This window comes from Pyrus communis, chromosome 17 (assembly GCF_963583255.1).
Source record: "Pyrus communis chromosome 17, drPyrComm1.1, whole genome shotgun sequence".
NCBI lineage: Eukaryota > Viridiplantae > Streptophyta > Magnoliopsida > Rosales > Rosaceae > Pyrus > Pyrus communis.
In genome coordinates this window covers 21,573,875-21,585,896 of record NC_084819.1, presented here as the reverse complement: position 1 = coordinate 21,585,896, position 12,022 = coordinate 21,573,875, and the positions used below count along the sequence as shown (strand labels likewise).

Sequence of the window (12,022 nt, the reverse complement as noted above, 5' to 3'; positions counted from 1 at the left end):
TTCTCAATATTTCTCAAGGAAAAATTGTAATAGAAATTTAAGGGAAGAAACGAAACCAACTTTATCTAGTTTTACGTGAAAAACATTGTAAAGAAATAACACGTATTGGATTTTGGGGGGAGTTTGTTGAAGTTCATCGTTTCTGATAAGAAGAAGAGATGTGTCGTTCCCGAAAAAAGCTTTAATCAGCGTAGGACTATTAACCCACCTCTCTCTCTCTCTCTCTCTCTCTCTCTCTCTCTCCCCTTCTTCTTCTTCCCCTCTCTCTCTGATAAATCCATTTGTTCTTCTTATTGGAAACACACATAAATTTTGTACCATAAATATAGACATAGAAACTTGATCAAAAAAGCCTTTTCGTTTCCTGAATTTTGAATCAAACCATTTTTTTTTAATTTAATTTTCATTCCGATACAATAACAAGGAAGAGGTTTCAGCTCCGCAACCACTCAGGGAGGAGGAGCTGAAACCAAAAACCAGAGTCAGGGTTTTTAGAAAATTCCTACAGTTAGATGGCGAGGCAGAGTCACAGCCTTGTCACTCTAGCAGGAAAATCCGACCAGACGGACAAAAAAAATACAGTGTGTGTAAAAAAATAAGGGATTTTTTTAGACCAATGGAGCAAGAAGACGACGCCGTCACGGAGAGCAAAGCAGACGGAGGAGGAGGCGGTGGTGGTAGTGGTGGAGCAGGGAGCAGTATTAGCATTGCAGAGAGGAGGGCAGCCAAGTGTGGATTCAATGCGGAGAGGATCAACACGGTGCGTGTCAGGACAACCAACCCTTTGAATTCTCCGCCGGCGAGGTCCCCGTGCCTTACTATTCCGTCTGGTATCAGCCCCACGGCTCTGCTCGACTCCCCCGTGATGGTCCCCAATTCTCAGGTTTTTCTTTTTTCGTTCTTTTTCTTTCATCTTTGTTAATTTTCATGGTTTTTTTTTTTTTTTTGGTGAAATTTTGGGTTTTTCTTCTTTTGGGAGATAAATGTATGTGACTGCATATTCTTCTGGATTTTGTTTAGTCCGAAAAACCTCGGAGTATAGTATACTACGGAGCACCATAGAACTTTTCGCCGTGTGATCAAGGAAACGTATAACTTTGTATGTTTTTGGTTTTTTGGTAAACTTATGGGTTTCTGAACCGCCGTAGTATATCTGCATCTGGTTGCAAGCAATTGGTAGTAGGGTGAAAGTAAATGTCAAACAGATTAACAGTTTTTACTTCTTTTAGTATTTGGTTGCTACTCATTAATCTTTATTAGCTTACCTTGTTCATTTATAATTTGGTTTTTTCAGATCTGAATTTGTCATTCTGCACTTTTGTATAAAAGTCTCTGCTTTGACATTGTTTGGTTCAAAATACAATCACCAAAAGCTAGGCATATGAACACTATGGATGTTGAGAGTTGCAAAGTCCAAAGCTTTTTCTTTCTTTGTGATGTTGTCTAGGACGTCCTGCTTGATATGTGATCTTCGATTGTTGTATTGTTCTAGGCGCTTCCATCTCCCACCACCGGAACTTTTCAATTGCGTCCTCCCAATGATAACAGCTCGCTGCTGAAATCAGGAACTCGTGAAGATGATGGTTACAGGCCGGCCTATTCGAATTTTGGAAATCAGGTAAATGCCTCAACTTACGATGCGTCCTCATATCTTCAAATCATCAATGTCCAACGGTACTTGTTTAAACCAAAATGTAAGTGTTTAAACCAAAATGTCCAAGGGGGGAGTGACTTTGATAAGTTTCCCAAAGGTACATATTTCATGTCTGAAAGTACCAATAAATTATGTTAAGAGGTTTTTGTGAGGTTGTGTTTGCATGAGTTTGGTATCTTCCCATTGCGTTGTTCCTCAGGGATCTACTGTTGACTACCAAGCTCTTGTTTTGGAGCAACAACCAATGGAGTTTCAATTCCCGATGGAGTTTTCCAAAGAAGCTAATGCAATGAACTATGCTGTGGATCCGTCCACTGATGTTAGAAACATAAGCAGTGGTGTGATTATGAATGCCAACGGCGCAAACTTGCAAATGTCTCATTCCAGTGCAGCTAGTGATCAAAACTCTCTTCCCAAAGAAGCGGTTGATGGGGAGGACATGGGGACCCATCAGTTTTCAGAAGGAGAGCATAAGGGGTCATACTCAGCTGCAGGAATGGTAAGGACCTCAGAACACGGATACAATTGGAGGAAGTATGGGCAGAAACAGGTAAAAGGTAGTGAATATCCAAGGAGTTATTACAAATGCACACATCCAAATTGTCAGGTGAAGAAAAAGGTGGAACGATCCTATGATGGTCAAATAACAGAAATCATCTACAAGGGAGCTCCTCATAATCATGCAAAACCTCAGCCTAACCGTAAAGCTGGAGCATCGGTTGGACCATCATTTTCTTATGATGACATGTTAGAGATGGGTGAAGGTAGTAGGGCTGCTGTCAAAGTTGAAGGTGGGCCAGTTTGGACAAATATTCAGTCCTGTAAGGGTAGGAAAGTTGGCTACTATGGGAGGCCTGACGGTCTGGAAAGGACATCCTCAGCATCTGTTGTTACCGAGCTTTCTGATCCATTTTCAACTACCCAAGGGAAGTCCATGAATATCTTTGAATCAGCCGAAACTCCAGAGCTTTCATCCACACTTGCTAGTCATGATGATGATGATCAGGCCACCCAAGGAAGCATATCACTTGGAGATGATGCAGATGATGAAGAATCTGATTCAAAAAGAAGGCAAGTCAATTTCTGATTATCTCAAAGGTATCTTTTTCCAGGACGCCATGACTGAACAACATTATAATCTTCTCCATTGGTTTTTGCTTCCAGAAAGAAGGAGAGCTGCATGATTGAAACAAATTTTGCATCCAGGGATGTCCACAAACCAAGAGTAGTTGTCCAAATTGAGAGCGAAATTGACATACTTGATGATGGCTATCGCTGGCGGAAGTATGGGCAAAAAGTTGTCAAAGGAAATCCAAACGCCAGGTATGCTCTTCCTCTCTGTCACTCACTCATTCCATCGAACTTGTTAGTGTGGATCTCTATGGAGTTATGAACATAGAAGAGTTCATTAAAAAAATATAGAAGAAGGACAGAGGATGGCATTTTCTTGGTGTAATTTATTTCTTCAATTAAGATATTAGCTCATAATCCGTATTATCACAATTTCGTTTGCATAACAATTTCTATGTATACGGTTAATCTTTGTATCATTCTTCATCCTATAGGAGCTATTACAAGTGCACAAGTGCGGGATGTGCAGTAAGGAAGCACGTGGAAAGGGCCTCCCACGATCTGAAATTCGTAATTACAACATATGAGGGAAAACACAACCACGAAGTGCCTGCAGCGAGAAACAGTAATCACATGAATTCAAGTAGCGGTAATGGACTCCCATCTACTGCCAATGCTCAGCCAGTTCTGGTATTACCTAGAAATACCAATATTCCAAAGCCTGAGACACAAGTACAAGATCTTGCACCTCATTTTTATAGAAAAGCGGAATTCCATGACAAATACATGAGGCCTAGTTTTCTCGGGAATTTCAGTAATGACATGAAATTTGGAGCTTCCTCCCCTTACCAAATGAAATATCCTCCTCTGCAGAATACCATGCTGTATGCCTCATTCGGAATGCATGCTAATCACAATGTGGCTCATCAGGCTGGTTCTGTTGTCCCAAACTTCCCAATTTCACTGCCTATGAACCTTCCGCCACCCGGTAACCTCCCTCTCGCCAGTTACGATTTCAACAACGGAAAATCAGTTTGTCCAGAACAGCCTTATTTTTCCGGACAGCAGCTGCAGGAGATCGATGTAAGATTCCTACAGCCTAAACAAGAGCAGAAGGATGATAACCTTTATGATGCCTGCTTCCCAACAATGGATCAGTCAAGTGCAGCATTATCGTCGTCATCGCTATTCTATCACAGGGTCATGGGAGGTTATCCGTCATAATTTTTTCTGTTCTTCTGCTTCTAAAGCAGTCATCAGCCGAGGCAGATTTTGGTTTCCCGCTCGCCTCGTTCTGGTTAAAGGTTTTATTTTCTTGCAAAATTTCATTGCAGACAGTTTCCTCTTCATGTTTTCCATAAAACATCTTAAAAAAATTCCCATACAAAAAGGTTTACTGGTTTCTTGCTCAACTCGATCAATCTCTCTCCCTCACTAGTGTATACTGAGCTTGAATTCCGTTTTCTGGCTCCGGAAACAAAGACTGGAAAAGGGGTTTGTATTTGAAATTGTTGGAATCATTTAAACACAGCAACACAATAATCAGAGTCTTCAAACCACCATTGATATTTGATATGCTATTCATTGATAACGTTCAAAGATCAACAACATCAAGAAAGAAACTGATTTAAAAAGCACATGGAATCAATTCTCAAACATTGATTTGATCATCATCTTAGGCATAATAGAAAGCAAGACCCATAAACTATTATACATCCCATCGTAAAATTCCACTTAAATACCCTAAATAACCTTAAACCCACTTCCCAACCATACCAAGCACCAATCCCGTTCCGACCCCATTCTAGTAATTTTACCCCCCAAAGCACCGGAAAGCCTGGCTGATTCGATTCGATTTTGAACCGAAATTTTACTTCTTCAGGCTTCCACGGACGCCGGGGCGTGGCTTGTTAGCGTCCTTGACCGGCTCCGCCACCTGGGTGCTGGTGCTAGCGTGGCGGTTCACAATCTTCTCCTCCTCGAACGGGATCTTCGGATGCCGAGCTTCGTGGTGAATCTTGATCGATTTCACGTCCGGCGCCGTAATCTTACAGTGCGGGCACTCCATCTTCGCGTGTCCTCCCTTGTCTTGCCCGGTCCGGTCAGCTATCCCGGCCTTCCCGCCGCCGCGGTTGGTGGTCGCAGCATCGATCTTGGCGGCGATCTCCTTGGCCGTGTGCTTCTTGGGCTTCGCTTTGCCTGTCATCTTAGTCGATCACTTTGATCGGACGGCGTAGATGAAAACCCTAACTCTAATAGTCCGACCCTCGGACGGAGAGGACCTTAACCTTATGAGAAGATTGGGAGAATGTGTGTGGGTGCGCGGCGTTTATGGCTCAAAATATATATAGGCTTTATCTGTCTTTCACGATGACTTGGTGTACTCAGATGTACGTGAGCTCGGGTGACGTGCTCGGGTTTCATTGGTTCTTATAGTATGGGACTTGATTGGATCAACAGAGTTTGGACATATATTTTGTAATTAGCCATTGGCGAATAAGGTTGATGATTCTTTTGACTCAAAACAAACGATTACGATGTCTATGAATTATAAGTTTTGGTTCTAACCACTTTTTGATTCGTGTTGATACTTCTAACCGGTATGTTTTGACGATTGTAATGTCAAATTGGGTGTCAATTTTTATACATTACGAGTCTCTAAAGCTGCTGCAAACGTGTTATGTTTCAATTTCTTTTAATTTTTATGACAACTCAATCATCATAGTGTAAAATGTATACTAATTTCCTTGTGAGTTTTGCATTTTGTTAACATATATGCGCACAATAGAATAAACAAAATATAATGACGAAATTGACATTCGATGGAATATTGGCACAAACTAAAAATTTAGAGACCTCAAAACGAAATTAAAAGCTCAAAGGACAAAGTAAAACGAGTTCGAAAGTTCAGGTTCATTGAGCATTGATGTAGATAGAATAAGTCCAAACCTTAAGGATGCCCTTGAAATTTTAAAACCTGCAATAGTGCAGTTTATCCCTTCAAGAGAGAGAGAGAGAGAGAGGCTTGGTAAATAACATTCACTAAGTAGAAAGGTCTTCATCGATACAGAGAAATTCTAAAAGAATAAACAAATCAGTAGTAGTAGTAGTCCACATTGTCCCAAGAGATGCCAATGGAAGACCAAATCCAAAAGAAATAGTTCCGAATCGATCCTTTACCGGAAGAAGCTAACGAGGATGACACCATGGACTCATATTATACACCACAGTGACAAACCGATGTATGTCTAAGTGAGACTAGTAGCAAAGCACGAGGTAAAGAAACAAGGGCCCTCCAACTCCAATTCCGCAAGCTGTGTGTCAAACTTTCATGGTTTGGGGCTTCTGTAAATTGTCTTCTTTGTATAACAACCTCCTCTTGTTCGACCCGTAACCTTGATACTGGTAGATTATGCTGTACAGGCACTGCCTCAGCAGCATTATGTCAAATCCTTCTATAAACCTCAAATCTGTTGGTCTAGACTTCACGCCGGCAAAACGCTGGTACTCCTCAAACACAGAAGACAAACACCAATTCTGAAATTTTCGTAGGCAACCAACAAGACAACCTGTCCGATGCTGTAACAGCAAAATTGCAAACAAAAGGTGAGAAAGAACTGCCATAACCGAAAAATTGTTACAATCCTAAAAGTTCCTGTCATTAACAAGAGAAAGTGCATATTGCCGTATCAGTTTGAAATTCAAGGAGGCCCTAATGTGACACTACTCCGGATATATTATACACCGGATATATTATCTGTTGTTATATGAGGTTATACTATCATGGAGATTTGGAGAAAATGATTCCTGGCTGAAACCTAGAAACACAGATAAACTATAAGCCAGCAAAAGATAAATTCTTTAAGGAAAGATCTCTCACTGATAACAAATACATCAATAGTTAAAAGTACGGCATTCAGTTTCTGATGCTTTGCATGTTAAACAGTAGGAGCCTGAGCAAAGCCAGCCCGTTTTGGGAAATGACAGAGACTATTTTTTAAAAGCTGAATCCTATTTTCTTAGACATCTCTACATAATATTAACAATGATCAACAACAAGAATGAAATGTTTACATTGTTTGAATAAAGAGAATCCATATCGATCAAGAAAATAAAATCTCAAATCTAAATGAACGGTAATGCACTCTAAATTATGTTCTTGAAAAACTAATTTTGATTTGTTGAACACTGAAATGAAAGCTAAATTGACTTCTGAAGAAACAAGTATTGTATCATAAGACAGTGCGTCCAAGTAAAACAAATTATGACAGGCTGATGATAGATAGAACATATAAGATTTACCTTTCCACGCTTGCAGTGGATCAAAACTGGATGATTTCGCACATCTAGAAACACGAAAAAGGTTACAGTTAGAAATTATGAAGTGTAATACTAAAAATTAAATACAAAGTTAAATATAAAAAAGAAAGGCAGAACTGCCATATTAGCCCAGTACCAATGAGGATTTTCAGAGCCTCCAGGATGGTATCCTTAAGAATAGATACAGAAGGCTCCTGCATATAGACATGGACATAAACCTATCAACACAACACATTATACAACATAGCCCATATCCCATCAAACGTCAGCCAAGCATGTCGTTCCCCATTCAATTAAAACGTAAAACGTAATAGTTGTAATAATACATCTTAAATTTACAGATGTGTGCGCTCACGTAAGCATATATCAGGAGCAAACAAATAGCATATATGAATCTCACAAAAAGATTTAAACTGAACAATTTCGACAAACAATCACAGAAAGAGGGAGGGAGAGTATACCGTCTTCCCCTCAATTCCAAACTGCAGTAGCTGAATATTCTGAGACCGAAGAAACTCCAAATTCTCCTCTGGATACGGCTCGGGACACAAATATCTGCTCCAAAACCCAGAATTAATCACAATAAACGCTATATTCCCATTAAAGCAAATAAACTGATTCCGTTCTGTTTAGTCACCAGGAAATACATGACAATCCTTACAAAAACTTAAGAGTTTTTTGCTTTTTCTAATTCCTCTCTCTAGAAACAACTCAGACAACTCTCAATTAGTTTCTTGCTTTTCTTTCCCTCGATTTTCTTGGCAATCAAACGGTGTCCGAAAGTAATAAATTCTTCAAACGAATCACAGACGTTAATCAGATCCTTCAATGCAAAAACACTTAATTTACGCTAAAAACTCAAAAACAAAGACTAAAAGATATTCTTTTCCAATATTTTCCTTTCTTTCTCACGTAATTCAATTTTCCGTCGGTTTTCTCAGCAACCAAACACCTCACAAATCGCAATGCGACCTTCAAACACACACACACGCACACATGGACCGATAGATGCATGCACACGAATAAAATGCTTATAGAAGATAAAGTCTTTACATGATTGATCGAAGATTAAGCGATTTGAGGAAAGGAAAATTGGACGGCTGCGGGAAGCTGGATCTGAAAATGCCGTCCTCCACCATGGAGAAATTGATGGGCGGTTCCAAAACGTCGTCGTACTCGTCGTTCTTCATCTTCATCTGCTCTTTCATCCCTCTCTTGGTTCGTCTCTCTTCCGAAATACGGGCAGAGAACAACACAGAATGCAGAGCGCAGAGCGCAGGCGTTTGGTGTTACGAAATAGAGGAGGAGGCGGAGGAGGAGGTCATGGTTTTGGAAGGGGAAAAGGAGGAGGAGGTCATGGTTTTGGAAGGGGAAAAGGAGGAGGAAATGACGCCGTTGAGGGAGGGGGGTTGAGTTTTCATGTTTTCATGTGAAAGCGATTGGATTTTGAATTGGATTTGGATTCCAACTTTTCTTCCAACGTGTTCGAGGTTCTTGTGGACTTGTCTTCTCATCATCTAGCACCTCTTATAATCTTTTTTACCTCCATTTTTTATATTACAAAATAATAATTTGACTTGAAAATAATTTTCACATTTATTTATTTATTTTTAACTGTTTGATTGAATGAATTGAACAAAAATTAATAAATAGAAATTAACAAGCGTGTGAGTATTAAAAAATGGTGTGTAAATAACACTTTTTTTTTTGGGTTATTTATGCATAATTTTTATTGATTTATTTAATCTCGTAGTCAGAAATAAATAAAAGAAAAAAAATGTGTGAAAGTTAATTTCGGTTTTGACCCTTGTTAGGTTTTTTTCCTTGCTTTTTTTTTTTTTTTTTTTTTGTTGGTTTGTTTTTAGTAAAGCCATAATTTGGGAGGGTGTTAGGAAGTTTCCATTGGTGTAATTCAAAAGCCACCATTCATCAAGTTTGAGATCTCTCAGGGTTCAGAGAAAATTAGTTTTTTGGCTAAACAAATTAAACCGTACCCACCATTCAGTAGATGCCAATTTTTTATTTTAGGTTTATAGGTTATAACAGCCAAATAGCTATGCATATTTCAACATAATTGATTTTAAATATTATTTTTCTAAATTAAAATAATTTGAAATATCGTGTTATGGACCAATAAAAAAAGAGAACTTAGACAAATATAACATTGATGACGGCAGTAGAAAAAATAAGGATTCTCAATGGGAAGTTGGGATAAGGTCGGACTGAGTTTAATATTTGATCGTTTCCAAGAATCCACATAGATATCAACACCATGTGGTCTGCGCTATCAAACATGTTAGTCAAAAGGATATTATTCTGTCGACGAAAGGCCATCGCATTAAGCCGGGAAAAACTGTTAACAACAGCCAGCTGAATTGGTAAAAATCGATTTTTTTATTAGATTAACATTTAAATTCAATTTCGTTACTGATATTTTCCTTGATGAGCAATTTGTAAAAATCAAATAAAAGCTAAGATCTGCTTTGTAAGTTAAAAAAAAACTTATTGTATGCCCGAAAAATAAAGGGACGTTTCGTGTCATTTTCGTTGAGATTCAATGGATTTCTTCATCGCCACTTTTATTTCCCTTTTTTTAAGGAAGCATCATTCATGTGAGCTTTCTGTAGCTGGTTTTTGAATCTGGACTACCATTTACTTAATAAAAATAAAAAAGTTGGTCCCTAAATAATTAAATTTATCTTTTAGAAAAGAGTATTGTTTTTTGAGTCCGGATCTTTTTTTTGTGAAAATCTCGAAAATCTATTAATTATGTCTGTTTATTGTACATCGTGAGGTTAAAAAATATTTTAAATATTTTAATTTAAAAATAAATATAAATAATACTTGATAAAAAATAAACACACGATATACGATGAACGAACACGATTTACATAACCCACATATCCCCACCAAAAGAATCCGAAGAGGATCCGGTTAGTTGTTTGTTTTTTAACTCGGTATAAAGTTGAAACCCTCTCTCGTGAATTGATTTATTTGATTCAACCCATCCAAATGTGACTTGTCAACACACATTCAACATTCAAGCACGCAGGTTGCAACTTTTCTCTCCTTTTGCTTGCAAGTTGGTTGAGTGGTTCCTTTTCATTTTTCTATAATTAGACACTTTCTAGTAATTTTAGTGACATTTGTGGATCATCGACGGTCAAAATAGCTTGTATTGTGTGGGAGCCTTCTCAAAACGCGTTCATTGTAGCTTATTGTTGCGTTTGGTTTGACAAATCACCTGACATTTTATTCATTATGTTTTCGTACTATTAGTATATTCAGCTGTTTGATCTTGATGTGTCGTGGAGAGGGGGAGGGGGCGGTTTCTATTTTGGAATTTGAATAGAGCGCACATTCAGCTGTTAATTGTTTAAAATCGTCATGGATGACCAGATATCGAGTAAGACGTGTTGTGGGTCCAACCCAAATTCCTATCACTAGAAGACCATGCAATCAAAACATCTAACCAAGGCAGTCCAGCCCAAATCTAAACCAATACCAAAGCGAAGATAAAGTCCTAGCCCAACCAATTTTGGAACTCAAAGGAAATAAAAGGGGTAACGTTGGATAAGGGATAAGGTTTTGGAAACACCTCATCCAGTGGAATCAGAGGGGTCTCTGACCACCACAACATCTCACTACATTTGCAAAATATACTTACCTGCCCCATATCTGCCCTCTCTCACTCTCCCATTCTTTGGTTACAACTGTGTGTGTGTATCTTCTGCAGTTGGTGCAAAAGTGATGGCCTCAGCTTCCCCAATGGCCAGCCAGCTTAAATCCAACTTCACCTCTCCGATCACCACCAGACCTGCCTTGCTCTCTCCCAAAGGCCTCTCTGCCTCCCCATTCAGGCTCTTCCCTTCCAGGAGACTCTCTTCCTTCTCCATCAAGGCTGTGCAATCGGACAAGGTACTTTTACTTCTCCTCGTCATACATTTTCTCTTCATGCGTGTCTGCATTAGTGTCCTCGACTATCGCTAACAAAATGTACCGACATATTATTGATACCTTGTTAATGGTGCGTCGGTCATTTTAACCGGCGTTTTGTATAGAGAATATCGGATATGAATATACTTCTGACCTATTGTATGATTTAGCACGGTAGCACTAGCCACTGGGTTTAGTTGTCTTATATAAGTAGGAAGATTTAGGTTCGACTCTCGTAGATAGTTAACAACTTAATTATGACCTATTGTATGATTTAGCCCAAATACTCGTGTCAATAAAAGCTCCCTGAGTTTAATGTGTTTGTAATTTTATGGTATGATGATTGAATCAATGTTGCAGCAAAATTTCCAAGTGATTCAACCCATCAACGGTGATCCTTTCATTGGAAGCTTGGAGACTCCAGTGACATCAAGCCCTTTGATTGCCTGGTACTTGTCCAACCTCCCAGCCTACAGGACAGCAGTCAGCCCACTTCTCAGGGGCGTTGAGGTGGGCCTGGCCCACGGTTTCCTTCTGGTAGGCCCGTTTGTCAAGACTGGCCCATTGAGGAACACTCCCTATGCTGGGGGAGCTGGCTCCTTGGCTGCTGCTGGTCTTGTAGCCATCCTAACCCTGTGCTTGACAATCTATGGAATTTCCTCCTTCAAGGAAGGAGAGCCGTCCTCCGCGCCCGCTTTGACATTGACTGGCCGGAAGAAGGAGCCCGACCAGCTTCAAACCGCTGAGGGATGGTCTAAATTCACCGGCGGCTTCTTCTTCGGAGGCATTTCGGGTGTCACTTGGGCCTACTTCCTCCTCTATGTTGTTAACCTTCCTTACTTCTTCAAGTAGACTTGCTTCTTTTTATCAAACTGTAATCACTCATGTCATGTATGCCACATTGTTTGTGAAATATATTTTATTTTTGATCACTTTGTCACAACTAACCTAATGCACTTCAAATTACCATAAATTCACAATTTTAAAAATGCCAAAAAAGTACGTGTGTATGTATATGTATATGTATATGTATGTATATCA

General features: G+C 39.3%; 4 protein-coding genes across 4 annotated transcripts; 2 read left to right on the top strand and 2 right to left on the bottom strand.

Moving 5' to 3' along the window:
• The first annotated feature begins 523 nt into the window (after positions 1–523).
• On the top strand, positions 524–4,184 carry LOC137722592 (WRKY transcription factor SUSIBA2-like). The gene is made up of 5 exons (XM_068461633.1): positions 524–883; positions 1,493–1,618; positions 1,854–2,729; positions 2,823–2,977; positions 3,220–4,184. The coding sequence occupies exons 1-5, from the start codon at positions 617–619 to the stop codon at positions 3,947–3,949; spliced, it is 2,154 nt and encodes a 717-aa protein (XP_068317734.1). The 5' UTR covers positions 524–616; the 3' UTR covers positions 3,950–4,184.
• A 103-nt stretch (positions 4,185–4,287) lies between these two features.
• Positions 4,288–5,057, bottom strand: LOC137722594 (protein METHYLENE BLUE SENSITIVITY 1-like). Its single transcript, XM_068461636.1, has one exon. The coding sequence runs from the start codon at positions 4,929–4,931 to the stop codon at positions 4,596–4,598; it is 336 nt and encodes a 111-aa protein (XP_068317737.1). The 5' UTR covers positions 4,932–5,057; the 3' UTR covers positions 4,288–4,595.
• Positions 5,058–5,758: 701 nt separating this feature from the next.
• On the bottom strand, positions 5,759–8,438 carry LOC137722593 (inositol diphosphatase DSP3-like). Its single transcript, XM_068461635.1, has 5 exons — positions 8,099–8,438; positions 7,507–7,600; positions 7,182–7,239; positions 7,028–7,071; positions 5,759–6,304 (listed from the first exon to the last, which is right to left on the bottom strand). Exons 1-5 carry the CDS (start codon positions 8,251–8,253, stop codon positions 6,047–6,049), a joined length of 609 nt encoding a protein of 202 aa, XP_068317736.1. The 5' UTR covers positions 8,254–8,438; the 3' UTR covers positions 5,759–6,046.
• A 2,196-nt stretch (positions 8,439–10,634) lies between these two features.
• Positions 10,635–11,913, top strand: LOC137722441 (photosystem I reaction center subunit XI, chloroplastic-like). The gene is made up of 2 exons (XM_068461446.1): positions 10,635–10,963; positions 11,342–11,913. Exons 1-2 carry the CDS (start codon positions 10,796–10,798, stop codon positions 11,831–11,833), a joined length of 660 nt encoding a protein of 219 aa, XP_068317547.1. The 5' UTR covers positions 10,635–10,795; the 3' UTR covers positions 11,834–11,913.
• Positions 11,914–12,022: the final 109 nt, after the last annotated feature.